The sequence below is a fragment of the Malaya genurostris genome, chromosome 1 (assembly GCF_030247185.1).
Source record: "Malaya genurostris strain Urasoe2022 chromosome 1, Malgen_1.1, whole genome shotgun sequence".
In the NCBI taxonomy this organism is placed as follows: domain Eukaryota; kingdom Metazoa; phylum Arthropoda; class Insecta; order Diptera; family Culicidae; genus Malaya; species Malaya genurostris.
Window position 1 is genome coordinate 36,964,134 of NC_080570.1, and position 25,674 is coordinate 36,989,807.

Below are 25,674 nucleotides of genomic sequence, written 5' to 3' on the forward strand. Positions count from 1 at the left end.
CTTTTCGGCTAATAATTGTTGCTTTCATTTTCGTGTGAAATTTAAGCTCTTTGTAGATAATTAAAATACCTAGTTATTAGTTCAGAAGTTATTTTCTAACAAATTATTAAAGAAGCATGAAGATAATATTATAACCGAGATGAAGCACAAAACTATTTATTTTCTTTCAAGGAAACAACTGGTTCCATGGTGTAATGGTTAGCACTTTGGACTCTGAATCCAACGATCCGAGTTCAAATCTCGGTGGAACCTATGTGATATTTTTTTTCTTCCTCTCTCTATTTCTATATGAGGAACATTTGTAAGGTTCTCAGGCATGCCGACAAAGCAGTTCCTTCTCCACTCACAGTTAAAATGAATTCATCAACCAAAAAGGCACTAACACAATCGAAAAATTCAATGCAGTACGAGAAGCACAGCAAGCACCAACGTTATTTATGACAGCTTCAAAAACCCGAAAAGCTCCTTCCCTGTTGGTGGTTGCACTGGCATACTTTGACAGCTCAATCCGAAAATCATCAAGGAGACAAAAAGCGCATTCACTTCACGCACAAAAAAAGCGATCGGCAGAGCAAGCAAGCAAGAGAGCTTCCCCGCCCCCATTTTGGTTGTCAGTCTAATGTAAACAAACCGAAACCAGAGGTAGTTTTTAAACCAAACGAAAAATCGGAAATTTTATTGTGTAAGTTATTTTTCGCTGAATCCGGCCACCGAAGGATCCTTCCTTTTGATGGACCTGACAATCTACAGTGATGTGTAAGTATTTTCCTAGCCGAGTGAGTTGATAATCGTTACGGGAACAATATTTTCTTTCTCTCCCCTCCCCGCTACACGTTCCTCTTCCGAATAGACCAAACGAGACCCCCGGATCGTACTGTCGGTTTTGTTTCCGGGAAACCGAATTGGTTCCGATATTTCATCCGGCTACATTGGAACCGGTGAACCGGCAGTTGCTGGAAATAATTCAAGAGTGCACCGACATTCAGCTTACAGCAGAAAATGACTTTCCATCGTCCGCCTGCCAGAATTGCCTACAGGTACTGCAGGAGTTCTATCACTTCCGGCGACGTACAAAAGAGTACGACCGGATAATCCGAGACAAAGCTCTACCCCGCATGGAACCGGAAGTGCTAATTGTAAAGCAAGAACCCTTAGAAGACGATACACTGGAAAGTGTTCGGAGACAGTATTTAGCCGATCAGCAGTTGCAACAGCAGCAAGAGGAACCGGGCCCGGAGTATGCGGAACCGGAAGAGGAAGATGATGAACAGGAAATCGGTAGCAGTAGCAGCACATTGACGGCGGAGGAGTCACGCGAGGAAGATTTTCAGCATCCCAGCCTCAGAGCGATCTTCAAGGTGCGCACTACTTCCGGTTCGAGTGGATCGAAAACTACGTTGGCTAGTAGTTTGGAAGATAATCGGTGCATGGTGTGTGGCGAAAAGTTTTCCTCCCGTGACGCGTGGATGAATCATCTTCCAGTGCATGCCTCGGAACGTCCGTTCCAGTGTCACATCTGCCTGGCGCAGTTCAAGACAAAATACGTACAACAGAACCACATCAAGACGGTTCATCAGAATATTCGAAGTTATCAATGTAAGGTGTGTACGGATCCGATCCGACAGTTCAAGAGCAAGCGCACCCTGGAGGATCACATGCGCTATCACACGGGCGAGCGGCCTTTTCTGTGTACGTTATGTAACGTCAGTTTCTCGTCCGGCAGCGTGCACCGGAATCACATGTACCGGGTGCACCGGGAGATGCGCAAGAAGGACCGAAAGTGTAGCTACTGTGGGAAGGAGTTCGATCGGATACTGGACCTCAAGCGGCACCAGACGAGCTACTGCGAGAAGATTGTCGGTCGGGCTATGGCTGAGCGGCTGTAGAGCGCCCGTCCGTCGGAATATCGGCCAGTTTTATATAGTACACGATCGATTCACAACACAACCAAGAACAATGTTTCATGCATGCGACCGTACAGACACACCTATAAACTATGCTATAAAAAGAATTAGATTTATATCGTAGAGCTAACCCCACGTGAATAGAACAGAATATAATTTTAATGAAATAAAATCATTACTATAGATTGTCTTCGGTGTACAAGACATACCGTTGTTGGAGATTTGATTGAAGAATTATCCTAGGATCAGTTTCTGAACACAATGTTTGACAGTTTCGTTGAGTTGGCAACAGTTTCCCAAACACAAAACAGAACCGATATTTAAAAATTCATTATTCTATTCTGTGATGTGTTTTATTATACCTACATCTATCTTTCTAACATAACAAAAAACATTCCTTTTTTATAAAAATTCATCACATATTCTAATGTTTCAATGAAAGGAAATATTTGAATATCAAAATTATTCAACCGTTTAAGAAGCCGAACAGTTACCTTATACTCTCTAGCAGCTTCCCAGTTGTGGTCATATTCGGGCACATAACACTCTTCTGTTACCTAATTGATGCAGTAAATTTAACACCATTTTTGTACATTAAAAAAACAGTTCTTCAACAAGTATACAGAAAATTCACAATCCGCCGAACATCGACACAACTGGCACTTTATTCGCAGCCGTACGAGTCGAGCACAACAAACAGCAGAACTGCTCGAATTATGCAAGCAAGGTCCGTTCAGAAGCTAGGTCCGAAAAATCGTTTCCAAGCCAAGGAAGAAAAAAAAACTCGCGTAAACAAACTCGTGTTTGCGGATCGCTTTCATGAAGCAGCAAATTTTTCGGCTATTTCAATAAATAATATGCTCTGGAAAACGTTGCTGGTAAAAGTTCCAAAAGCGTTCGTTGACCATGAAAGAAAGTTTGCGACGAAGGTAGCAGCAGATGTTGCTGCTGGACGAACCTATCATCGGTGAGTAAATGAGGAAGTGTCCGATCCGGGAAAGTGATGATTGTACGATCAAATATTGTACTTTTTGATAGACCAAACAACCAGTGGAAAAGCGTAGTAGGTTTGGAAGTCCATGCCCAGATTCAGTCCAAATCGAAACTATTCTCCGGTGCCGAAGTGACCTTCGGAGCGGCTAGCAATTCCCGTGTGTCGCTGTTCGATGCATCCATTCCGGGTACACTTCCAGTGCTGAACCGGGCTTGCGTTGAACATGGACTACGAACTGCTCTGGCTCTCGGCTGTGACATTAGTCCGGTTTCGATGTTTGACAGGAAACATTACTTCTATGCCGATTTGCCTGCCGGGTACCAGATTACGCAACAACGGGCACCATTGGCACGAGGAGGAGCGCTGACGTTTCCGGTCATCATTCCCGGGGTGACCCGGAAGCCTTACTACAAGTCTTCGAGACTACATCAGCTTCAGCTCGAACAGGACAGTGGCAAATCGTTGCACGATCCCTATGAAAAGAAGTTCGTTCAGTGTGTTGATAAATGTGTTTAGATTTTACAATTGTACAATTATTTCCAGGAGTTTGGTTGATCTGAATCGTGCCGGGGTTCCGTTGATGGAATTAGTTTTTGAACCGGATTTAGAAACCGGAGAAGAAGCTGCAGCATTAGTTAAGGAACTAATATTGATTTTAACCCGGCTGGGAAGTTGTTCTTGTCGAATGGAAGGTAACTACAGTTTTGTTAACATAAAAAAAGATAAAATTTATTAGTTGGTACATTTGGCCATCTGGATGTGCTTGCGTCGGTGGTGTAATGGTCAGCATAGTTGCCTTCCAAGCAGTTGATCCGGGTTCGATTCCCGGCCGACGCAGGATGTTTTTTGCTTCTGCGCTGGAAGCTTTTTTTATATGGGAGGGAGATAGATCTATAATAGAAATAAAACTAGAACAAACGCACATCGCCCCAGCAAACCGTTTTTAGTTTTATTTCTACGAACAGTTTTGCTGTTAAATTTACAACTGACACACACTGCCGTTCTAATTTGCCTACATTTGAAACACGAGTAAAACACTGCGGAAGTTTTGTTTTTTTTTACTTGAAGTTGTCACTCACTTTTCTCAGAAATGGCTAAACCGATTTTTACAAGCTTAGATTCAAGCGAAAGGGTTATTACATAGCTCTCTATTGAATATCATCTTTATCCCATTTCCGGTTCCGAAATTACAAGGTAATATATGCAAATCTATGAGAAAATGCACACTTAATTTTCTCGGAAATTTCTTAACCGATTTTCACAAATAATTTTTTTAATCGATTTTACGGCTTTATCGAATTAAAAAATTATAAGACTGTTGGTTTACCAAATCTGGAAAAAATGTTTAGACACTCGTTTAATGTCTCCATAATAAACGAAACCGAAAATAAACATATAGATGCTCTCATTTGCAACTAATAGGCTCTTTGGTCAAGCCAAATTAACTTTATGCTAAGCGATTTTGTTTCAAATCAAAATTATGCTAAACGAATTTATGTCAAAGTGATTGACTCTCTCGATTTCACCCTGCAGTCGGTTTTCATTTTCTTTCGAACTATTTCTAGAACGAAGCTTGTACGCCGCTGCCTGGAAGACGATTTTACACACATGCGCTCTCTTTCCGGTGTGCTTGATTTGTAACTGTATGGGTAGCATAACGGACAAAAAATGCTTCCTGAGGCGAGTCTGTTAGTGCGTCGGTGGTGTAATGGTCAGCATAGTTGCCTTCCAAGCAGTTGATCCGGGTTCGATTCCCGGCCGACGCAATACTTTTTGCTTCGAATCACTGACGTGTCCCTGAAACCACCGGGCCCGTTTAACCAGTTATTTTTCAAGTAATAGCAACAATCTAACAAGATCAAATCGTTTTCTGTATCTGCTTAGCGCGGCGCGAGGCGGGACCCTTGCAGCCAACAATATTTGCAATACAAGAAGTATTGACAATACTTTTGATTGTGTGGTGGAAATTTCATTGGATTGACGAATTGTCAAAAAATAAAAACTGCTCTTCAATCCAACAATAATTTCTCTCCAGAGAGGAAACTGTGTAATATATGTGCAGTAAGCGCTCCTCTCTCAATGTTTCAGTTGTAGTAATATTTAAACTTCAAAACGCTTGATTTTTTTTGTAAAATCCGAATAGGTATTGTCACGTGTAAGGGTCGCTCTTAAGTATTTTTCTTTGGCTTAGAACAATGCAAATCAAATTTCTGTTAAATATAGGTGGTAAATGTTTTCATAGTACATCGGGGAATATTATTTCTCATGTCTCGGTAGCCGTGATCGTCTAGTGGTTAGGACCCTACGTTGTGGCCGTAGTAACCCAGGTTCGAATCCTGGTCACGGCAGTGTGCGCAAGTTATCACACTGTCACGGTGGGACTCAATTTTTTTATACCGAATATATTTTTTACCCATTCCAGAGGGTGCTCTTCGCGTAGATGCAAACATTTCCGTTCATCGGGACAACGAGCCTCTGGGAACACGGACCGAAGTTAAAAACATTGGATCCGTTCGAGCTGTGGCACAAGCGATTGAGTATGAAATCGAACGACAGATAGAGATTCTGGATACTGGAGGAAATATTTTCAATGAAACGCGTGCTTGGGATGCCGTTGGGCGGAGAACTGTTTCAATGCGAGACAAAGAAGTGGTGCAGGATTATCGGTTCATGCCTGAACCGAATCTCCCACCGTTGCACGTTGATCTTGAAGGAACAAGCCCGGACCGAGACACAATCAACGTCCTTGGCATCAAGACTCAACTACCCGAATTACCGGATGGAACTCGAAAAAGACTTGTCGAGGAACATAAGCTGACTCCCGAAATGGCAATAATTCTAGTGGTAGAAATAGATTGAATAATCATAATTAATTGAATACATACAAGGAATCTTTTCTTTCAGAACGACATCACGCTGTACAACCATTTTCAGAACATTTTGCAGGAATCGGACAAAACCCGATCTCCCAAGACGGTGGGAAACTTTCTAATCAATGAATTTCTCATGATTTTGAATAAAAACAAACTAGACGTCCATCAATGTCCCATTCCGTCTGCTCATCTGGCCGAGCTGGTCGATATGCTGGACGGAAAGAAAATTAATGCACACCTGGGAAGGTTGATTCTGCAGGAAGCACTTGACAGTGATGACAAACACGAACGGCCTAGTCAAATTGCGATACGAAAGGACTGGCTTATGATAACCGATATAGATCGAATAGAACAACTTTGTCAGGAAGCCGTCAATAATAATCCGAAGCTGGTGGAAAAGTACAAACAAGGAAAGGAAAAAATGCTCTACGCACTAGCCGGTGAAATCGCGAAATCGACGGAACAGAAGCTGGATATGGCAAAAACCGTAGACTTGTTGAAGAAAATGTTGAAAGGATAAATAAAATTTATCAATCAAATCGGGCACTCGTATTTGTAGCTATTGTGCTGCCTGTAGCACTTCTCACCCCGCCATTCACCATCACTCTCGATAGCCGTGATCGTCTAGTGGTTAGGACCCTACGTTGTGGCCGTAGTAACCCAGGTTCGAATCCTGGTCACGGCAGTGTGCAATAATATCACACTGTCACGGATGAGAGTAATTTTTTTTGTTTTCAAATCTTCAACTAAAAACTACTCAGCAGCTCTAATTCTTTAACGTACTTCATGAAAGAATCTACAATATTTAGTTTCAAATCAGTTATCAATGAATTGTTTTGCTTTAATCAATCATTTTAACACGACTAAAAATGCGCAGACTGAACCTCGTTTGGCAGCAGAGATGCTAGGTAAAAATTTAAAATGTCTTCAGACAAAGATGCAAAAGTCTGTGGATTCGAAAAATGTCTGCGGCTTTGCATTTCGTTATAAAGTACAACTAGAGATGACAGGTGAAAATTTCAATTATCTGCAGACAGGGTTTTAAAAGTCTGTAAATGTGAAAAAAAATCTGCAGTCAGCAAGCATGCCTTGCTGGCAGCAATTTCTCTATTAAGTATGACACGCAAAACTGACTTGGCGAGCAAAATTTCGATTTTCAAAAGTCTGCACAACAAAAAATATCTGCAGCACTGTACCCGAAATCTGCAGATTTACAGATAAAGGACTATTCACACATTTCAGTTCCGTGACGGTTCAGTGAAAGTGCCTTCAGTGCGCCGTCAGTGTTCTTTTTTTATCGGAACCCTTCCGTTCCGTTTCCGTGCTGTTTCCGTTCCGGCACAGCCAATGGAATTACATACCGACTTCAGTGAAAATAAAAAATATCGGTGACGACGAATTTGAGTTGGCCGGACGGACGCTACACTGACGGCGAGCTGCACTGAAACGGCACGGTGCCGGATAGGTGTAAATGCGCGCATAGAAAACGAATGAAATAATATCAGTATCCGTGCACGGTGTCGCGCCGGCACTGAACCGGACCGGATATGTGTGAATAGTCCTTTATCTGTATTATACAGATTTTTACATGCGCATACAGATTTAATACAATGTACAGATTTTATACAGATTTCCCAAATTTAATACAGATTTGTACAAATACCTCAAAAAGAAGCAAGAAATAATGAAACCTTTCCAGCTGAGCTATCTATTAGTGTTTGATTGCACATATTAAAATGGAAATCTTCCGTGTAGCTATTCGATGACGAACACTGAAATACATTTATATTATAATTTTACACCAATTTGAACTGATGTTCAAGGAAGTCATGGCATCGTGAAACTTTTTTCAGACAGAAACTATATGACCTGACTTGAATTGAATTTTAAAATCATTATTTTCAAACGAAAAAAAGTATATGAAATTACAATTCAATTGTGGTTGATAACAAAAACTATTAAATTCCGTCGTTAAATGTTCTTGTGGGTGCGTCAATTACGGACAAATATATGAAGAAATGTTCATTGAATCTACCATTCTATAACAAAAATCTATTGGTATAACATCTTTAAATATCATTTTATTGTAGAAATTTCGTTTTATTAGTGAATACAGATAAATACAGATTTTTAATCTTCTATGAAAATATCTGGCATCTCTGCTTGGCGAGCAAAAAAAACAGCGGGGCCAACTGGAAAGTCTGTTAATTTTGACGAAAGTCTGTGAAAATTAACAAAACATGTCTGCAGCGTTTCATAAGAAATATGCAGATTAGCAGACCTGGCATCTCTGCTCGTTTGCCAGGCGCAGAAAACTGTCATTAGGGACAGGGTAGCCATAATAACTAATTTTAAGTTTGATATTTTCCAATTATTGTTATAAAACACATTCTGCATCTAACAGATTGTTCGTAATATTTTGTTCTGTATTTCAATTCGAATAGGGTAACAGAGGTATTTTGGCCACTTCATATATTTTGGCCCACCTAACAAACTTTATCGATTTAATCGGATTTTATCGATGTTAAGTAACTCATTTTGCATCAATTTGAAGCTAATCACATTAAATTACCTATTGCGGTAGGGGTTTTTAAAGATATTACAATATTTGGTGGATATTTTTATGAAGTGGGCCAAAATAAAATCAATCCTAAGGTGGGCCAAAATACCTCTGTTACCCTAATTCGATCCAAGTACAGAATCAGGTATACATTAATGACTAATTCAAAATGTCTTTTCATATGTTTTTGAATAACGATCTCTTTTGAATCTGGAATTGAAATAATCGATTCTCTCTGAACTGGGAAGCAAAAGCCTTCTACGTCACGAATTCGTGGCAGAGTTACCACGAAAAATGTAGTGCATTTGGTTATCAGAAATTTTTTAATTCTAGTCTTAAATTTTGTAAGTATGACAAGAAAAAAGGCAAAAAGCTCAACGCAATTTTAAAAGTATGTAAATTGAACGTTTGTCTATAGAAACTTCAAAAATCTGTAAAAAAAAGTTAACAAAACTTCAAAGTCTGCCAACAAAAGAAATCATCAAAAGCACATACATGGTCTCTACTTCCTTCCAGGTCGGGGATTTGGAACATGCATATTTACGAAATACCGTGGTTTGGATTCGTCAGTTTAATGTTGCGAATCAGCCGTTCGAATACATTGAAAACAGATTTCCACCAAATTTCTTTTAGAATGTAAGAATTTCTGAGAGTCTTCGAATATCTCGGTTAATTTTTCAAAAGGGCGTATAAGCAAGTGACAGTTTCTTTTTAATCACTCTCTCTTTCGATTATTGTCATGTGATTAAAAAGATTTTCTTTGATATCACTATTCTGTTTGAAAGTCGAAAGTTTCGGGATATCATTTCATGCAAAGAGTTGAGTGATAAACGTGGAAACCGCTTGGTAATTAATAGAAGAGAAAGTAAACAAAGAGAAACTGCCACTTGCTTATACGCCCTTTTGAAAAATTAACCGAGATATATGCGCGGTTAAAAGATTTTACACATCAAATTTTACTATTATGTACTTTATGAAAAAAAAACGCCATGGGTATACATGCTTTATTTTATATTAAATGCATACCTTTACCAATGTAATCAATATGTGGACGATCGAAAACAAAAGCGGAAGAATAATGCAACATATTTTTCGAGATACTACTGATCGGTCTGCTATTTTCAATACTTTTTTTATGTTGCACAAAGTTTAATTTCAAAATTTTATTTACCAACTTGAATAAATTGATCTTGATATCTCGATATTTTTTTATTATGTTGCATTCGTACCTTCTTTGATGCTTGGAATCTTCCTAAAAATTACCTGCGATGCCACTTCTTTTTCACAGGAATTACGTTCGTACCCATTTGAGTAAAAACAAAATTGGCTTGTTCGCACTCGTTCAAAAGTATGTGTTTGTCAAATAGTCACACGTAAACAAGCATGATGATACAAAATCAGCGAAAAAAAAACAAGTCAAATAACAAATAGTGTCAAACAATTTTCCATTGCAACTTAAGTCTGTACCAGAACCGATGGTTTAAAGTTGGATAGGCGTTGTTCTGATGCATATACAATGTTTAAAAGTGGGATGAATTCGAACATAATCGGTAATACGAATTTGACATACTTTCGAACGTATCGCAAACTAGAATAAGGGTGATTATTATTTTTATTTGTATTTGTCTCAATATCCACTTAAACCCAGAATTTTGAGTAAATCACAAACAAACCAATTGATTGCTGGCGAAATTTCATTCGGAATCGAATACAGAATTGGAGTACGCTCCAATTTATGATTTCTAGATGGAACTTCTAATAAAAATTTCTCACCCATTCGGTTTGTTTTCGGAGGTTGATACCGAACTGCTTTGAACATCCCTATCGTTTACCTAAATTTTGCTGAAATTTTTGTTCATGAAAATGACTAGTGGAAAATAATCGTGTATCTGTAGCAGATGTGTCCAGATCAGGGATGCCACTTTTGAGCATTGTTTGTAAATTTTCCACCTATTCCGCTGATTATATGCGATCGGGCAAGTTTTTCAGATTCGCAATTTACCAACAAAATAAAAAAAACTTTTGTTAAAGTTTAGCGATCTTCAAGTTTTTGTTTTGTTCTCAAATTTAAATAACATATCAGCTTAAAGCATGAATTTTGCAACCGTTAAAATGTTAATCTGGCATCCCTGTGTTCAAGTTAGGCATTGGAAATTTTATTTCTATTTATTTTATGTTTCGGGAAACACTAATCTCTATTCTGGAAAATAATCCAGTTTGTACGTTACGTTAAGTTAAAGTTATAGCCCAGTGTTTGAAACAGGCAGCAAAATGCAAGTGTAGGTATTGAATAGATCTAAATTTTGTTATTTTTTAAACAAATTGAATTTTTGCAGTCCTGAGATCGAACCGACTGGCTACTGTCGGTTGTGTTTCTCCCAGCAGCACCTGAAATGGGTACTGATGTCATATCAGCATCCGGTAGTGGATCAGATCAATGAATGTCTCGGTTTGTGGCTTGTACCAGAAGAAGATTTCCCCTGCACTATCTGTCGATTTTGTTCCGCTTCGTTGGAAGCGTTTGAAGCATTCCGTGAACGTTCAAAAGACTGCGATCTTGCTCTTCGGAAAAGTCGACTGGGACCCGTCAATCTGTCTGATTTTATGGAATTTGGAATAGGGGAGGAAATAAAGGTCGAACCACTGAGTCCCTCTCATGAAACTGTCAACGAACAAACGTCCGAGCTAGCGTCAACATCGCTGTCTAATTTTGTCAACAACTCTGAACAGGAAATTACCATAGAAACCGATAATAATTCAGAGTGCGTTTCAGCGCAAGGGGTTCTGGATCTGGAATCACCGGCAAGTCAGCCAGTGGCACCGAAACAGCATAACGTCAAGATACGGATTGTACATGCAAACGGACGAAACGTTCGCAAACCACCGAAAGGTCCTCCGCCACCGGAGTACACCTGTGACTACTGCGGGCGACCGTTTTCATTCAAAGGGTTCCTAACCCGACACCTGCTCGAGTGCCACATCAAGAAACAACAAGCCGCCAAGGCCAAGGCCAAGACCGGAAAGGACCGGTCAACAGACCCACCGGTACCGGCCAAAATTGTACCGATTTCTCCGAAGGAACTAAGAAAACAAATGAACCTATATTCAGGACCGGTGGTTACGAAATACAAAAATTCATCCAGCCGTCATACCTGTAATTTATGTCCTGCCAGGTTCTACAGTTTGGGGCTGTACATCGTTCACCGGGCGCAGGTTCACGGGAAACCTCTCGGTAAAAAAGCATCCGCCGAATGGAACAGATGTTTGAAGTAGGATTTATTGGCGTGTGTGTGTGTTCCTGCGTACTTGGAAATATAATAAAGTGTTGCTTCTTTATTGGTTGTATAATATTCCGGGTGTACATGTACTGTACGTGTACTTGTTTAATTTAATTTTTAAATAAAAAAAAACTGAAAACATTACTGTGTTGTTTTATCAAATCTTTACTGTTTTCGCTTGATACTACTCAGCACCGGTCGCACGACTCAACGAGGCAGAAATACCCAATTCACACAACGTTCTATTTTCCGTTTGGATAAAGTTCCCGATGCGTCACTTGGAATTACTCAATAACAATGTTTTTTTTTTAAACAGAGTAAACAAAGTTTGAAGAATTCAGCCGCTTTGTTTTCGACTTCGTATGTCATGTGAATCAGCCGGATCTGTTTATTCAGCTTGGGTTGATTTTTCGGAAGCACTGTATTTAAGAGACACTAGTTGAAGAAACGCGAAAATAATTTTGCAGTCAGTTTATAATTACGTTTCAGATCTGCTAGAGACTCTCTCGGAAATGTAAGTCCTATTTCGAAAACCGTTAGAATTGAAACACCATTCTATCAGCAATCGTTGCAGGTCATCCATAACTCAAACTCTCTCACGGTTGACATCCCAACCAGCATCGAATATAGTGCCAAAACTGGTTCCCAATCCGGAGTCACCAAAACTGGTCAATTGCACGATTGGACTACCGTTGGAAATTCGAGAAAAAATGATGGCAGCTTCGGCGAAAAACGTCGACGACAGTGACGAATTGCGTTTTGCCAAACAAAAGCCCCAATCTTAATCGTGAAGTTTTTCTATTCATTTAAAAAATCAGTTATACAACTTATTTAAATATAATTTGAAACGTCTTTATTAAAACGGAAGCATGCATTAAAAAATAAAATAAACAAACAACCGCCTCAATGTTCCACCAGTTTGTGATAGTACAGACTCTCCTCGGTGGGAAACGGCCTCCGGCAGATTTCGCATTCCACCATCGTACAGCCGTGACCAGTCTTGTAGTGATACTTGAGACCCGTTCGGTTTTTGAAGTTCTTCTTGCAGGACTCGCACCGGTAAACGACCGACTGCAAACTGTCGTGGGCGTAGTACAGGTGCACCGACAGACTGATAGCGGTCGAGAAAACTTTCCCGCTCGGGCATTGGTTACACATGAACCTCGACGGTCGACCGGTGCAGGTTGCTACGTGTGTTTCCAGCTTTTCCGGACTGTTGTATGCCATTCCACACGAGCGGCACTCGTGACAGAGTCGGTGTTCTCGGACCACATGCTGGGACAGCATGCGGGAGCTATACAGCTGCTTACCGCACTCGGGACAGTCGAATTTTTTCAATGGAGCGGCCGGCGCCGTCGTCGGCATTGCACCCGATGGCTCCTGCGCCGGTGGTTCGTAATACTGAGCAGGTACAAGACTTATATTGCTGTTGTTGAAATCAGTCACATTTCCGGATGGTGCCTCTATTTTCACATCCTGCAGCACGATGACATTCGGTTGGGGATTCAGGTATCGATGATCTTCTATAACCGGTTTGCGCTCTACGGAAGAATCGGAATCTGCCGGTGCTGCAAGTCCTGGTTCCGCCGAAGAGCGTTGACTTTTCAAATACAAATCGCACTGTTGACAGTTGTAGCGAAACTGACGAATCGCTTCCAGCGACATACAACATTCGTGACATATACCGAAAGGGAAGTCTTCCGTCACGGTTAGCCATATTCCAAGACATTCGCTGATGATATTGAGCAGTGGTTCGTTGGCTTCCTCGGGAGATTGAACATGCAATTCGATCGAGTTCGTCTTGAGGCACAATCGGCAGAAAGATGCGTTCCCAGTGTATGGCCTGTATGAGGAAAACAAATTACAGATCAAAATTCAAGCAATTAGTAAATTTAGGAGAAAAACTCACAACCCATGTTTTGAAGCGTCCATTTTACAGGTAACACTTTTGGCTTTTACTCCGAAACGTCACACTCGCGTTTGTTTACCTGAAGGTGGCGTTTCGAACATGCTACGGCTATTAAAAAGTATCTCGATTTGGGTTAACCATCTTCGAAAGAATATCATCCACGGTGTAAAATACCTGGTGATCACGTTTTTCTATGTGTTAGTGCGGTTGTCATTTTATTTTGGAATAACAGAGAGACGGGAAGAGGAAAAAACATAAACAAATGACGTTCCGGGAGTTGCTTTTATGAAAATATTTAGAATTGATTCTGTTTGTGAAAATGTTTACAGTAAAATGCGGTGTTTTGTTCCGGGATGTTTCAATCGTCGAATTAGAGGAAATAATCTGTCTATTTCATACCATCGAGCATGGAAGAACCCGGTTATTAGAAAAAAGTGGTATATTTTTTGCGGATTAGAGTACAATAGTGTAAAGAACTGGCGCGTATCTTCTACACATTTCGGGACCAAAGATTATCAGTCGAGCGAAATGCAGCTTAAATTTTGCGGTTTTCAATGTCGGGTCTTAGAAAAGCATGGTAAGTTCAATATTTTCAATCATCACACGTAATGAGTACACTGATTTTAGCTCAACCTTCGATTCAAAGACAAATTTTTCCGAAACGGATTTGGTAGAAGCAAATGGCATTGATCTAGCCAGACTTAGTGGTCACAGCACCTTCCTTCTGTAAAAAAAATAACAAGATCAGAAACACGTCGACCATTATTAAAAAAGTACTTCCGTACTACGGATAGAAACTTGAAATGAAACTTTCGTTCTGTGTGTGAGTTAACGGGCGTACTGAAGCCTGTATCGTAGAGTAGAGCAGCGTATGACCAACTCGCTCGTAGTTAACCTCGAACGGATGCACCCAGTAAACATTCGGAATCTCAAACTTTGGCTGGTAACATTCTCCACCGACGGTGTAATTCGAGCGAAAAAATGGATCGATTCGCTCGACCTCCATATGAACATCGGTAGTCTGAAATGATTTCATTTTGTCATCTTCGCTGTTTCACGATGGATCGATGTCTCCTTGCGGTGTTGATAAAACATCATTTTTGCCGAATACTTATTTGGTGAGAACGCTGAAAAGATGACAATAAACTGCGTCAGAAAAAAATATAATAAGTCAAATAAAACCATACTTAAGAGTATGAAGAGCTACAGGCAGATATTGTTTGATCGATTAGGAACTGTAAAACCAAGATGTATTCATTATCGGTTAACCGATCAGTTAAGCGACAATCAACGTGTGGTCAATTGTATTTGGTGTGGTCTCCATTGTGTATCAAATAAAATTATCAATAAGTACAACATTTTATTCACCCAATTCGGAATCATTTAGAGCATCACCAGCCAAAAAATGTCTCCCACAGCACAATCACTCCATTATCCATGATAACTGTAATAGATTCCACAGTGCGATCCGCCAAATCCTTCCTCCAACGGAATGAACAGAATCGGATGTGTGCACAATTTTCTATATTTCGACGTTGCCTTGCATGCCCTTGAAGAAAAAAAATGTAAAGATTTTCAATTAGTGCAAAAAATTCGCCAAGCTGCGCGACAACTGGAGTAACTTAGTAGTGAAATCCCGATCTGAACTGGTCGTTTGTTTATGTTTACATGCTTGAATCCCGGCGCGCCATACTTAATTTCGTAAGAAAATTACCAAACCAAAACTGTCTTATCACGCCACCAGTGTATTTTACATTGTGAATATCATCGTTATATCGAGGGGTCACTCGAAAGGGATGACAGTGTTGAATTATTTTCATTTCGCATACCACTTCGCATGGTCATTAAACTATTCGATAGTCCCACGACAAAAGGGCCTAACTGCAAATGAGAGCCTCTCTTTGTTTACTTTCTCTTTTGATTATTACGGAGCCATTATTGCAAATTCTCTAAACTTTCCAGTATAAATCGAAAGCTTGTAGTTTTACCACAGACTAACAGACATGACAGTATGAGTAAATTCTTATCAAAATAATTTTTCGTGATTCACTAGTTCCACCTATATTGTACTGCGCGAACTATTTACTATCGGTACACCCCTTGTGTTATGTGAAAGTTTTTTTACTAGTTGGTTTCCCCTCGTTTGTCAACACCGATCAGCTGCTTGCAGGGATGCCTGATTTCATCATAATATTTGAAAATGAATCATCACAATAAATTATTGGATTACGTTGATAATATACTTAACTTTTTCAGCGATGTTGGAAGGTAACCATTTATTTTTCTCAACGTTGCTCATCTAGATTATTTTTTATTGTGTTGGGAATTTTCATCCGAAATTAAGTGGCGGTAGACCAGAAGCAAGTAAATATTGTAACAAAACGGGTTCGATTTTGTACTGCGTTGGAGGATGAGAAGTAGCACAATTATGTATATAGTTTTGGCAATATGTATTAAATCTGTATCCTGCATGAAATTCGCATGGACGTAGACAAATCAATACATTACAGGTAATTCTGTATGAATGGCAACTCTGTTGGTAAATGAGAAAAATAAACACAGTCTAGATGACAGAAAGGATATTTTTGATAGGGTAACGTGGCGCCATCATGACACAGGTGAGTACTGTCCCAAATAAAGGAATATTCGAAATGACCGTTAAAATGATTGACGAATCTAATTTGAGTGTCCTGTCTGTTAGTCTGTGGTTTTACTTTGAAAGTTTTGCGAAGAGTGAAGCGTCAAATATAAAATCAGTTCGGTTATTTTCAGTTAGGCCCTTTTGTCGTGGGACGGTCGTATTCACTTGAAACTGAAATACCGAAAGAACTCGTTGGAAACTGTGAGCATATTGTGCACCATAACCTAAATAAAATAGACTTTCAGTTTAAAGCTGCTCCACATAGAATTGTTGCTATGAATCTGGTGTTAAATTTCTCTGCTCTCTACCTCAATAATGATAATAGACTATTTACCATCTGTTTTGTTCGAAGTATTAGATAATAATGACTACAACTCGACTAAACTATTGGGATGTAAAACTTTTCTAGCATGGTCATTCTGACAATGATTGTCATCACAAAAACAGGAAAAAAATAGTTGTAATCATAATTTCAAGTAATGTAATACTGCCCACGAACATGAGACATTTGGGAAGCGAAATACATTCACAATATAATATCATGTTACTATGAATTAATACATAGTTAGCTATAGACAGTTTGAAAACACTGTCCAATGTGTTCATAACAACAGAATTAATTTAGTAACAACATTATCGTATAGTGTTTATCAACCGACTATGTAATTCATTTGCGTTGATTATTTCGAGTGGTCATTAAACGCATCTATATTGTTATTGTCGAGTTTCAGTGTAGTGGAACATTCCGTATGTGACAAAATACCAGTTAATGATTGACAAATGTATTTGATTTTGTGATTTAGCGTAACTGAGTATGGAAATTTATTTTGCAGTTGAATAAGTTTATTTGTTTCCATCAAAGAAATTCAACTTTTTAATAATTTTGTCGGCAACGGCTTTGATTTTCAGTGAATTCGGGGCATTATAAAACATCAAACGAATGAAAGAAACGATTAACCTCCCCGGTTCACGCATTCAAGTCACTCGAATAGGACGAAGTAACCAGATAGTGCAGTAGTCAGGTGAGTTGACTTTGTAAATGCGCTTAGAGATGACGCGGTAGGACTTTCACAACATCGAATTTATTCGAAATGCTTGTTATTCGTTATGAATGAAAACTAGAGATGATATATCCACTTATATCTTTATGTCAACGGCTTATATCTTAATTGAGAGAAATGATTAACAGCTAAGTAACAAGTTTTATTTGCCGAATTGTATGTTTTTATGTTCCAACTTTTCTCTAGTTGAATGTAAAACGAAATTATTTCTTTATGAAGAAAAACTTAGAAGTGTAGTTATAAACGGATTTATGTTATTTGCTACTTAATTTTTGTCTAACTCAGATCGGCGGTTCAGAATACCATAGTCAGATATCGTATGCTCGAGTACTGATTTGGAAGGATTCCTAATGTCCGTTGAAATATATCACTGACAATGAAATATACCAGTACATTTAGTCTAGTTCTGCATCCGAATGTACTATTTTGATTTTGCTTTCAATTCTGGCTAGTAAGATTGCCTATCTGTTTTTAGTCCAATTCGATCGGTCGTTTGTTACGTAGTAATTCAAACGTTAATAATTTTCTCAGATTACATAGTTGTGCTATTGTTGTGGACTTAATTTATTTCAACATGAATTCTAGATAAAAGACAACCCGTAAAAAAATAACCATTGATTTTACAGCATAATCAATTGATTCACTATTAGATCTATGGGTTACAATACATTTTATTGTATCTTGACAAGATTTTTTTCATTTCCAACCATTCAAAAAATATTGTTTCTTCGATTCTACAATTGAACATTGTACACGTGATGCTGTACATTTGATTGTTAGTGTACATTGATTGTTACTGTACATTTGATTGTTTTCCAAGAAAACATGTATGAGAAAATTTTATGATTTGAGTTGTTACGATACCTAACATCCTATACATTCTATTGTAAAAAGCATGTTCACAATTAATTGAATAGTGTATAACAATACATTAAAATATTTCTCAATGGTCAAAGCAAAATTGTGGAAGGTTTTGTAACAGCAAATCGTATTATTTTTCTACAATAGTTTTCATTCGGGAACTTTCGTAGTTAAAAAGCAAATCCTTTAATTTTTAATTTGACGATAAAACCAATAGGCTAACTTGTCTCCTTAATAATATTTTTAATGTTTTATGGAGCTGAAATATTAATGATCGATTTTTTTAATCAATGTTCACATGTTTTTGTATGTTAGCTTTCGATTCCTGATAAAAATATATAAACATAAACAGATTTTCTTTCAAATCTTTAAGCAAAATCTGGAAATTATGACCAACACCTTTTTAGCAACGCAGCGATAGCAGATGAATTGGCTAAATTATTTAACAACTATTTACACATTTCCGTTCTGGTTCAGTTCCGTGACGGCTCAGTAGTTCGTGCCGGCACCGAACCGGATCGGATATGTGTGAATAGTCCTTTATTCAATTCTGCTTTTCTTAGGACTATTCACACATACATGGTCCGGTTCAGTGCCGGTACGACATCGTTCACGGATACTTATATTATTTCATTTGTTTTCTATACGCGCATTCATACCTATCAGGCACCGTGCCGTTTCAGCGTAGCTCGTCGTCAGTGTAGCGTCCTTCCGGCAAACTCAAATTCGTCGTCACCGATATTTTTTTATTTTCACTGAAGTCGGTATGTCACTGCATTTGCTGTGCCAGAACGGAAGCGGCACGGAAACGGAACGGAAGGATTCCGACAAAAAAAGAACACTGACGGCGCACTGAAGGCACTTTCACTGAACCGTCACGGAACTGAAATGTGTGAATAGTCCTTTATGCTAAATAATAATTGTTAATTTTATCTCAGTGCATAAGATGACATCAATCAGGCTGACATTGTTGCCGATTTGAAAGTGTCGATCAAACATCATTAGATATTGGTGTAATTTGTTAGCATCAATTAAAATAATATATTACAAAATGAAAAATTATAAGCTTTCTCTAAGTGATGTCTGATAGCCGTTGAAGATTCATTTGGAAAGCTGGTAAACAAATTTGAAACTTCCCCAAAACAAAATCTGGGAACATGGCAACCTTAATTTCGAACGCCCGGCTTTTTCGTCAACTCATTCGATCGAATTCACTTCTGCATTCCACTGGCTTTGTTAGGTTATCGTGGCAAATTAACCGTACAAAATCCACTCAATCTTTCGTTAATTGCGTCGCTTTTCAAAGACGTTCTGCAGCACGTAAATATACTAACATGGCTGCAATTGTCGACAAAAGCCAATATGTTCTTCCAAACTCGCAGCCAATTGTGGAATTGGATTGTGCTTCGGCGTTCAAGGCGCTCAGCGAAAAAGAAAAGCTGTACGCGCACTATTTTAGCCAGGTATGCAACGTATACTCGTTTTTTTTTGTTCGTCGTGTGCTGAAGTCATTGACATTTTAGGCATCATGGACCGGTGGCCTCATCGCTCTAGTTCAATCCAGCCCGGAATCACCGTTAATTTTTTCACTTTTGCATCGTTTGTTCCTCGCGGAGACAACGGCGGAGTTGAAGACGGCTGCACTGGAGGCCGGAGTGGTTGAGGACGAGTTCACGGTATGTCTATGGTGATATTATCTTATCACTTTGTACGATGTGCTTATCTTTTAATGATGGTAATAATTTTGATTTCGTTCCGACAGGCTTTCTTGGTTTACGCTTGCGGTTTTTTGGCCAACGCCGGAAACTATAAGGGTATGGGTGACAGTAAAATCGTTCCCAATCTGGATGAGAGTAAGTTTGATTTGATAATCAAAAGTTCGAAAGCTTACCGGGAGGATGCGAAGACAGTTGGCGATCTTTGGGAAAAGACCAGAAAGCCAATTTTTCTGTTGACGGAACAGACCAAGACGCTGGGGCTGTGCGATCAGGGTATTACGACGTACTTTTCGTCGAATGTGACTAGCCAGGATACGGAACTGATAGCCGAATGGATGAAGGAGAACAAGTTCGAGGCGTACATTTGTCGGACTTTCAAGACCGTCGAAGATGGTAAGTCGGTTTACAACATTAAACTTGCTTCCGCTGAAGGAGGAGATAAGGAAGGAATAACACAATCGCCTGTGGAATACAAGGGATGTATTTTTAAAATTACTCGGGGCGATTACCGTGAGCTGATGCAAAAGGTCGCCGAGCATCTTATCGAGGCGAACAAGCACTCGGCCAATGAAAATCAGAAAGCAATGATCGAACAGTACATTCGGAGCTTCAACGAAGGTAGCTTAGAGGCACATAAGAACGGTTCCCGGTATTGGATCAAGGACAAAGGTCCGGTTATTGAGACCTACATTGGGTTTATCGAAACGTACCGTGATCCAACCGGTCAGAGAGGTGAATTCGAAGGTTTTGTTGCCATGGTCAACAAGGAGATGTCGGCCAAGTTCGGAACGTTGGTCGACAACGCGGAGAAATTTATCCAGCTACTTCCATGGGGTGAGGATTACGAGAAGGACAGCTATCTGAAGCCGGACTTTACCTCACTCGATATACTGACGTTCGCCGGGTCGTGTGTGCCTTGCGGGATCAACATTCCTAATTGTGAGTAGAGGTTTTTTTTTGTTCTCACAGAAACGAGCATTTCAAAATAAAAATTTCAATTTTCACAGATGACGAAATACGTCAAGATGAAGGCTTCAAGAACGTATCGTTGGGTAATGTCCTTGCCAACACCAATAAAACGGACTCGATTCCGTTTCTGTCCGAGGAAGATCAGGCTTTGCTGAAACGCTACAAGGCGGCCTCGTTTGAAGTGCAGGTTGGCCTGCACGAGCTGTTGGGTCATGGCAGCGGTAAATTGCTTCGGATAAATGAGAAAGGCGAGTACAATTTCGACCCGAAGAAGGTCACAAGTCCGTTGGATGGAGAATCCGTCGGTAGCTGGTATGAGCCTGGTGAAACGTACGATTCCAAGTTTAAATCGTTGAGTTCGAGCTATGAGGAGTGTCGTGCGGAAGCGGTCGGGTTGTATTTGAGTTTGAATCGGGAAATTCTGAAAATTTTCGGCCACACTGACGAGCAGGAAATCGAGAACATCATCTACGTCAATTGGTTGTTGCTGGTGTGGGGCGGGGTCGGTGTTGCGGTGGAGCTGTACAATCCGACGCAAAAGGCCTGGCTGCAGGCTCACTATCAGGCTCGGTTCGTGATTATGAAAGTGTTGCTGGAGGCCGGCGAAGGTTTGGTTAGCGTGGAAGAAACCGAGCCGGGCAAGAACCTGCTGCTGAAATTTGACCGTAGCAAAATTGAAACCGTCGGTAAAGAAGCGATCAAGCAATTTTTGCTGAAGCTCCAGTATTACAAATCTACTGGCGACGTGGTCGGGGCTACTAAGATGTACAACCATTATTCGGAGGTCAACGAGGAAGGACCACATCCGTGGGCCAAATGGCGTGATATTGTGCTACTGCACAAGAAACCACGTATGATTTTCCTTCAGGCAAACACGGAGCTGGCTGAGGATGGAAAAGTACAACTGAAAACCTACGAGTCCAGCTTCGAAGGATACATCAAGTCCTGGGTGGACCGGTTCCCGACAGTGGAAATCGATCAAGCCCTCGAGCGGATCCACGAGCAGGATAAAATATACTTCCAGGATTTGAACTGAGGCGTTGTAGACCATGTGTATGTATTTAACATTTTTGGAAATCAAATAAAAGCTTTCGTACTAATGAATCAGATCAATTCTAGATTTTTAATTTCCCTCCCTTTGGTTGGTGGGCTTGACGGTATTGCAAACATCATCACATACAATCAATTAGCGTTACAATTTGATAAAAATATGCGTTACAGTTTTTAGTTTCATAATTGAATTAAATGAATAATATATGGAACGACTTGAATAAGATGTTGATTGCATTACGCTCCAACATCCGGGGTTGGAGAGGCCGGTAGGGCTTAACTGAGCTCTTTTTTATGTTTTATTTTCATACTACCGGCCCTTATTACCAGTGTGAAGTGAAAATTAAGTAGAGTAAACGTATCCCAATTGGGTTTCACACGATGACAATAAATGAACGGTAAATAGAATCCATCTTTGACGTTTATTGGTGGTTTGTGTACCATGGAATACTGTGGAATGAAATAGAATATTGTAGAATATAATAAAATAATAATGACCGAACCAATGAGCAAACCACTGATAGCTGTCAAACGATGTTCATCCAGTTTATATTGTGAGGATGTATCGTTTGGGACCTGATGGGTGAGATGATGTGTGAATGAAATGTAAGAGTGAGTGCATGCAAGAACGGTAATAAAGGCCACCGTTTCAGCTCAGGACTAACGATCGACCAATAGAAGAGATAGAAATTGGGTAACGGTACCCCCATTCATCTCAAATCCATTAGTCATTTCATGTACGAAAACCATTAGTTAGAGTGAGATCTGTTATCTCTGTTTGATGTAAGACGTGTGTAGGAACTGTCTTTATTTAGATCAAGGTGTGTATACCAAAGGTTAGCTTAAGATAAACTTATTTCTAAAGGGAGTCCTAATATGTCACTTGTTACATCTTTCCTTTTTCAATTAATTAATAATATACAAAATCTGGATGATTCGTCTTTTTAACTGTTCGGCCAAATCGGGTTGTCCCAATGTTGCCATTCTCTTGAACACCTGTCAAGTTTTTCTCGGAATCCCTGCAGGAAAGTGTATCGCTGTCAAGTTGGGATCGCTGTGACCAGTGCTGTCAACTGTTTTTTCCAAAAATCTGTATTTACCGGAAAAATCTATCTGTACAATATCTTTCTCGAAAAATCAAACATCGATTTAGTGCGGAAACTGATTTTGCGACCAAAACAAAAGGTCGTTCGATCTGATTTACCCCTATGGAATCCAACACAAAAACTGAAAATCGGTATTTATCTGTATGAAAATTGAAATATCGGTATTTTGAGAGAGCATATCTGTATTCCTGTATCGAGTCCAAAAATCGGTATAAATACCGATAAATCGGTATAGTTGGCAGCGCTGGCTGTGACGTTTCGCTTTGCTTTTCCTCTTCACTGCTGTCGCATTCTCTACTGTGCAGCGCTGCCAACTATACCGATTTTTGGACTCGATACAGGAATACAGATATGCTCTCTCAAAATACCGATATTTCAATTTTCATACAGATAAATACCGATTTTCATTTTTTGTGTTGGTTGGATTCCATAGGGGTAAACCAGGTCGAGCGACCTTTTTTTTTTTTTTTTTTTAGTCGCAAAATCAGTTTTCGCACTAAATTGATGTTTGATTTTTCGAGAAAGATATTGTACAGATAGTTTTTTTCGCCAAATACAGATTTTTGGAAAAAACAGTTGACAGCACTGCTACTGTGGGATAAACCTCTGCTACCCAGTAAATCCGAGCATCGGACGCATCGTGCACGAAAGCTTTTGATTGCGTTTCGAACTTACGTAGTGTATCGGTAGAACAAAAGAGTGAAGATGTACTAAAGCAGAGAGCGGATGTCTGATACTCAGGAGAGATGCGATATATCGGGGTTTGGATTTCCAACCCCGAACATAGGGCAAGAGTTTTTCTGGCCCTAAGAGGCGAATGACCTTAACGGTAAAGCCTCTATGATCAAAACAAAACAGCGTTTAACACTCCTTCACACACAATCGGGGAGACGGCGGCCCGAATATGCCTAGTTTGATTTTCCTTCGCTCTGTTTCTCTAGCGATACATTATGTAAAAATAAAGCTTTCTTAAGTCGACGCGGTTGATGCAAATGGTGCAGAATTGTCCGATGACGGGCCGATCGAAGCGCTACGATCGGCCCCATATCGTGCTCAATCGGTCCGATAATCGGGCCGATGATCGGACCGATGCGGGTCTACAAATTTCACTGGGTAGTATTGTCATCAGAGATGCCAGGTCTGCAGATTTGTCTGTAAATCTGCAGATTTGGGGTATAGTGCTGCAGACATTTTTTGTTGTGCAGACTTTTGCAGACTTTAGAAATTCTCGCAGACTTTTGCAGACTTTTGAAATTATCGCAGACTTTCGTCTATATTTACAGACTTTTGAAATTTCCGCCTTTTTTTTTTGCTCGCCAAGTCAGTTTTGTGTGTAATACTGTGAGAAATTGCTGCCAGCAAGGCATACTTGCTGACTGCAGATTTTTTTTTCAGATTTACAGACCCTGCCCGGTGGATGTTGTCGACCCGCATCGGCCCGATCATCGGGCCGATTATCGGACCGATTGAGCACGATATAGGGCCGATTGTAGCGCTTCGATCGGCCCGCCATCGGACAATTCTGCACCATTTGCATCAATCGCGTCGACCTAAAAAAGCTTTATGTTTACATTATGTATCGCTAGAGAAACAGAGCGAAGGAATATCAAACAAGGCATTTTGGAGCCGACGTCTCCCCGATAGGGTGTGCAAGAGTGTTAAACATTCTTTTGTCTCGATCATGGAGGCTTTAACCTTTAGGTCATTCGCCTCTTAGGGCCAGAAAAACTCTGGCCCTATGTTTGAGGTTGGAAATCCAACCCCGATATATCTCATCACCTGAGTATTGGATATTCGCTCTCTGCTTTGGTATATCTTCACTCTTTTGTTCTACCGATACACTATGTAAGCTCGAAACGCAATCAAAAGCTTTCGTGCACGATGCGTCCGATGTTCGAATTTACTGGGTGTCTGCAGATATTTGAAATTTTTACCTGGCATCTCTGATTGTCATTCGCCTTACGCCGACGTAGATGGTGAGAATTTCTTCTTATTACTCTATGTCCTTCTGAAACTAAATAGGATCTATCCTCTTCCAGCTCCCGAAGTACTTCTGCTGGCGCCCACCGATGCGATTTCGGATCCTGCACTAGAACTTTATCGCCTTCCGAGAATCTTGGTGGATCTTGTGCGCCTCTATCTGCATAGGACTTCTGCAACAGTCTTTCTCGTAGTAATGCATCTTTCACGTTAGTCACTACCTTGGGTTTCAGCATGCTGAGTGTCATTGGTAAATCAGATCGGACAAGTCGACCGAAAAGCCTTTCGTTCGGCGAAGGAATATTATCATTACGTGGAGTGTTTCTAGCATGCAGCAGGGCCAGATTAATATCTGATTTATCCTCGAAGCACTTCTTTAGAATGTTTTTAGCCACCTGAACGAATCGTTCAGCCAAACCGTTAGCACGGGGAAAGTGTGGACTTGAAGTTTGGTGTTCGAAAGCCCACGATTTCGAAAACTCCCGGAATTTTTCTGAACAGTATTGTGGGCCGTTATCTGTTTCCAGAACTTGTGGAATCCCATGAATCGAGAACCATGATTTTAGCTCACGAATGACATTTTCAGATGTTGCTTCTGCCAACCGCTTGAAATCAAAGAAGTTAGAGTAGCTATCCACGATGAGAATATAATCGCCGTCACGGAAGTGAAACAAGTCTGATGCAACTGTTTGAAATGGCAGGTCCGGAACTTCTTTAGTAATGATAATGTTCTTTACGTTACTACGCTGATGATGCTGACACCCGTTACA

At 40.0% G+C, this 25,674-nt stretch overlaps 6 protein-coding genes, 1 long non-coding RNA gene and 5 other non-coding genes across 13 annotated transcripts in view; 10 read left to right on the top strand and 2 right to left on the bottom strand.

Annotated features, from left to right (window-relative positions):
* LOC131437249 (rootletin) overlaps positions 1 to 2,622 on the bottom strand; it is a 70,189-nt gene extending 67,567 nt beyond the window's left edge. The window contains exon 1 of the mRNA XM_058606484.1: positions 2,399 to 2,622. The gene's annotated coding sequence lies outside the window, so the exon portion shown is untranslated. The remainder of the gene's footprint in view (positions 1 to 2,398) is intronic.
* Positions 181 to 252, top strand: Trnaq-cug (transfer RNA glutamine (anticodon CUG)). Its single transcript has one exon. It is a non-coding gene; the product is annotated as a tRNA-Gln (tRNA).
* LOC131437278 (GDNF-inducible zinc finger protein 1-like) lies at positions 314 to 2,108 on the top strand. The gene is made up of 2 exons (XM_058606523.1): positions 314 to 756; positions 851 to 2,108. The coding sequence occupies exons 1-2, from the start codon at positions 731 to 733 to the stop codon at positions 1,884 to 1,886; spliced, it is 1,062 nt and encodes a 353-aa protein (XP_058462506.1). The 5' UTR covers positions 314 to 730; the 3' UTR covers positions 1,887 to 2,108.
* A 45-nt stretch (positions 2,623 to 2,667) lies between the features above and the next one.
* On the top strand, positions 2,668 to 6,310 carry LOC131437269 (glutamyl-tRNA(Gln) amidotransferase subunit B, mitochondrial). Its single transcript, XM_058606510.1, has 5 exons — positions 2,668 to 2,871; positions 2,943 to 3,383; positions 3,442 to 3,590; positions 5,321 to 5,742; positions 5,803 to 6,310. Exons 1-5 carry the CDS (start codon positions 2,762 to 2,764, stop codon positions 6,289 to 6,291), a joined length of 1,611 nt encoding a protein of 536 aa, XP_058462493.1. The 5' UTR covers positions 2,668 to 2,761; the 3' UTR covers positions 6,292 to 6,310.
* Positions 3,664 to 3,735, top strand: Trnag-ucc (transfer RNA glycine (anticodon UCC)). The gene has a single exon. It is a non-coding gene; the product is annotated as a tRNA-Gly (tRNA).
* Trnag-ucc (transfer RNA glycine (anticodon UCC)) lies at positions 4,593 to 4,664 on the top strand. The gene has a single exon. It is a non-coding gene; the product is annotated as a tRNA-Gly (tRNA).
* On the top strand, positions 5,175 to 5,246 carry Trnah-gug (transfer RNA histidin (anticodon GUG)). The gene has a single exon. It is a non-coding gene; the product is annotated as a tRNA-His (tRNA).
* A 74-nt stretch (positions 6,311 to 6,384) lies between the features above and the next one.
* On the top strand, positions 6,385 to 6,456 carry Trnah-gug (transfer RNA histidin (anticodon GUG)). Its single transcript has one exon. It is a non-coding gene; the product is annotated as a tRNA-His (tRNA).
* A 4,009-nt stretch (positions 6,457 to 10,465) lies between these two features.
* LOC131437286 (uncharacterized) lies at positions 10,466 to 11,725 on the top strand. 2 transcript variants are annotated; one of them, XM_058606543.1, is made up of 2 exons: positions 10,466 to 10,614; positions 10,668 to 11,725. In XM_058606543.1, the coding sequence occupies exon 2, from the start codon at positions 10,735 to 10,737 to the stop codon at positions 11,602 to 11,604; it is 870 nt and encodes a 289-aa protein (XP_058462526.1). In that variant the 5' UTR covers positions 10,466 to 10,614; positions 10,668 to 10,734; the 3' UTR covers positions 11,605 to 11,725. The 2 variants fall into 2 exon arrangements, with proteins under 2 accessions (XP_058462526.1, XP_058462519.1); XM_058606536.1 differs by having other exon boundaries at positions 10,466 to 10,610.
* A 250-nt stretch (positions 11,726 to 11,975) lies between these two features.
* On the top strand, positions 11,976 to 12,471 carry LOC131437301 (uncharacterized). The gene is made up of 2 exons (XR_009230746.1): positions 11,976 to 12,123; positions 12,184 to 12,471. It is a non-coding gene; the product is annotated as an uncharacterized LOC131437301 (long non-coding RNA).
* Positions 12,437 to 13,617, bottom strand: LOC131437299 (zinc finger protein SNAI3-like). Its single transcript, XM_058606557.1, has 2 exons — positions 13,519 to 13,617; positions 12,437 to 13,452 (listed from the first exon to the last, which is right to left on the bottom strand). Exons 1-2 carry the CDS (start codon positions 13,539 to 13,541, stop codon positions 12,513 to 12,515), a joined length of 963 nt encoding a protein of 320 aa, XP_058462540.1. The 5' UTR covers positions 13,542 to 13,617; the 3' UTR covers positions 12,437 to 12,512.
* Positions 13,618 to 19,102: 5,485 nt separating this feature from the next.
* On the top strand, positions 19,103 to 21,881 carry LOC131437306 (dipeptidyl peptidase 3). Its single transcript, XM_058606577.1, has 4 exons — positions 19,103 to 19,544; positions 19,605 to 19,757; positions 19,844 to 20,738; positions 20,807 to 21,881. The coding sequence occupies exons 1-4, from the start codon at positions 19,239 to 19,241 to the stop codon at positions 21,802 to 21,804; spliced, it is 2,352 nt and encodes a 783-aa protein (XP_058462560.1). The 5' UTR covers positions 19,103 to 19,238; the 3' UTR covers positions 21,805 to 21,881.
* The last annotated feature ends 3,793 nt before the right edge of the window (positions 21,882 to 25,674 follow it).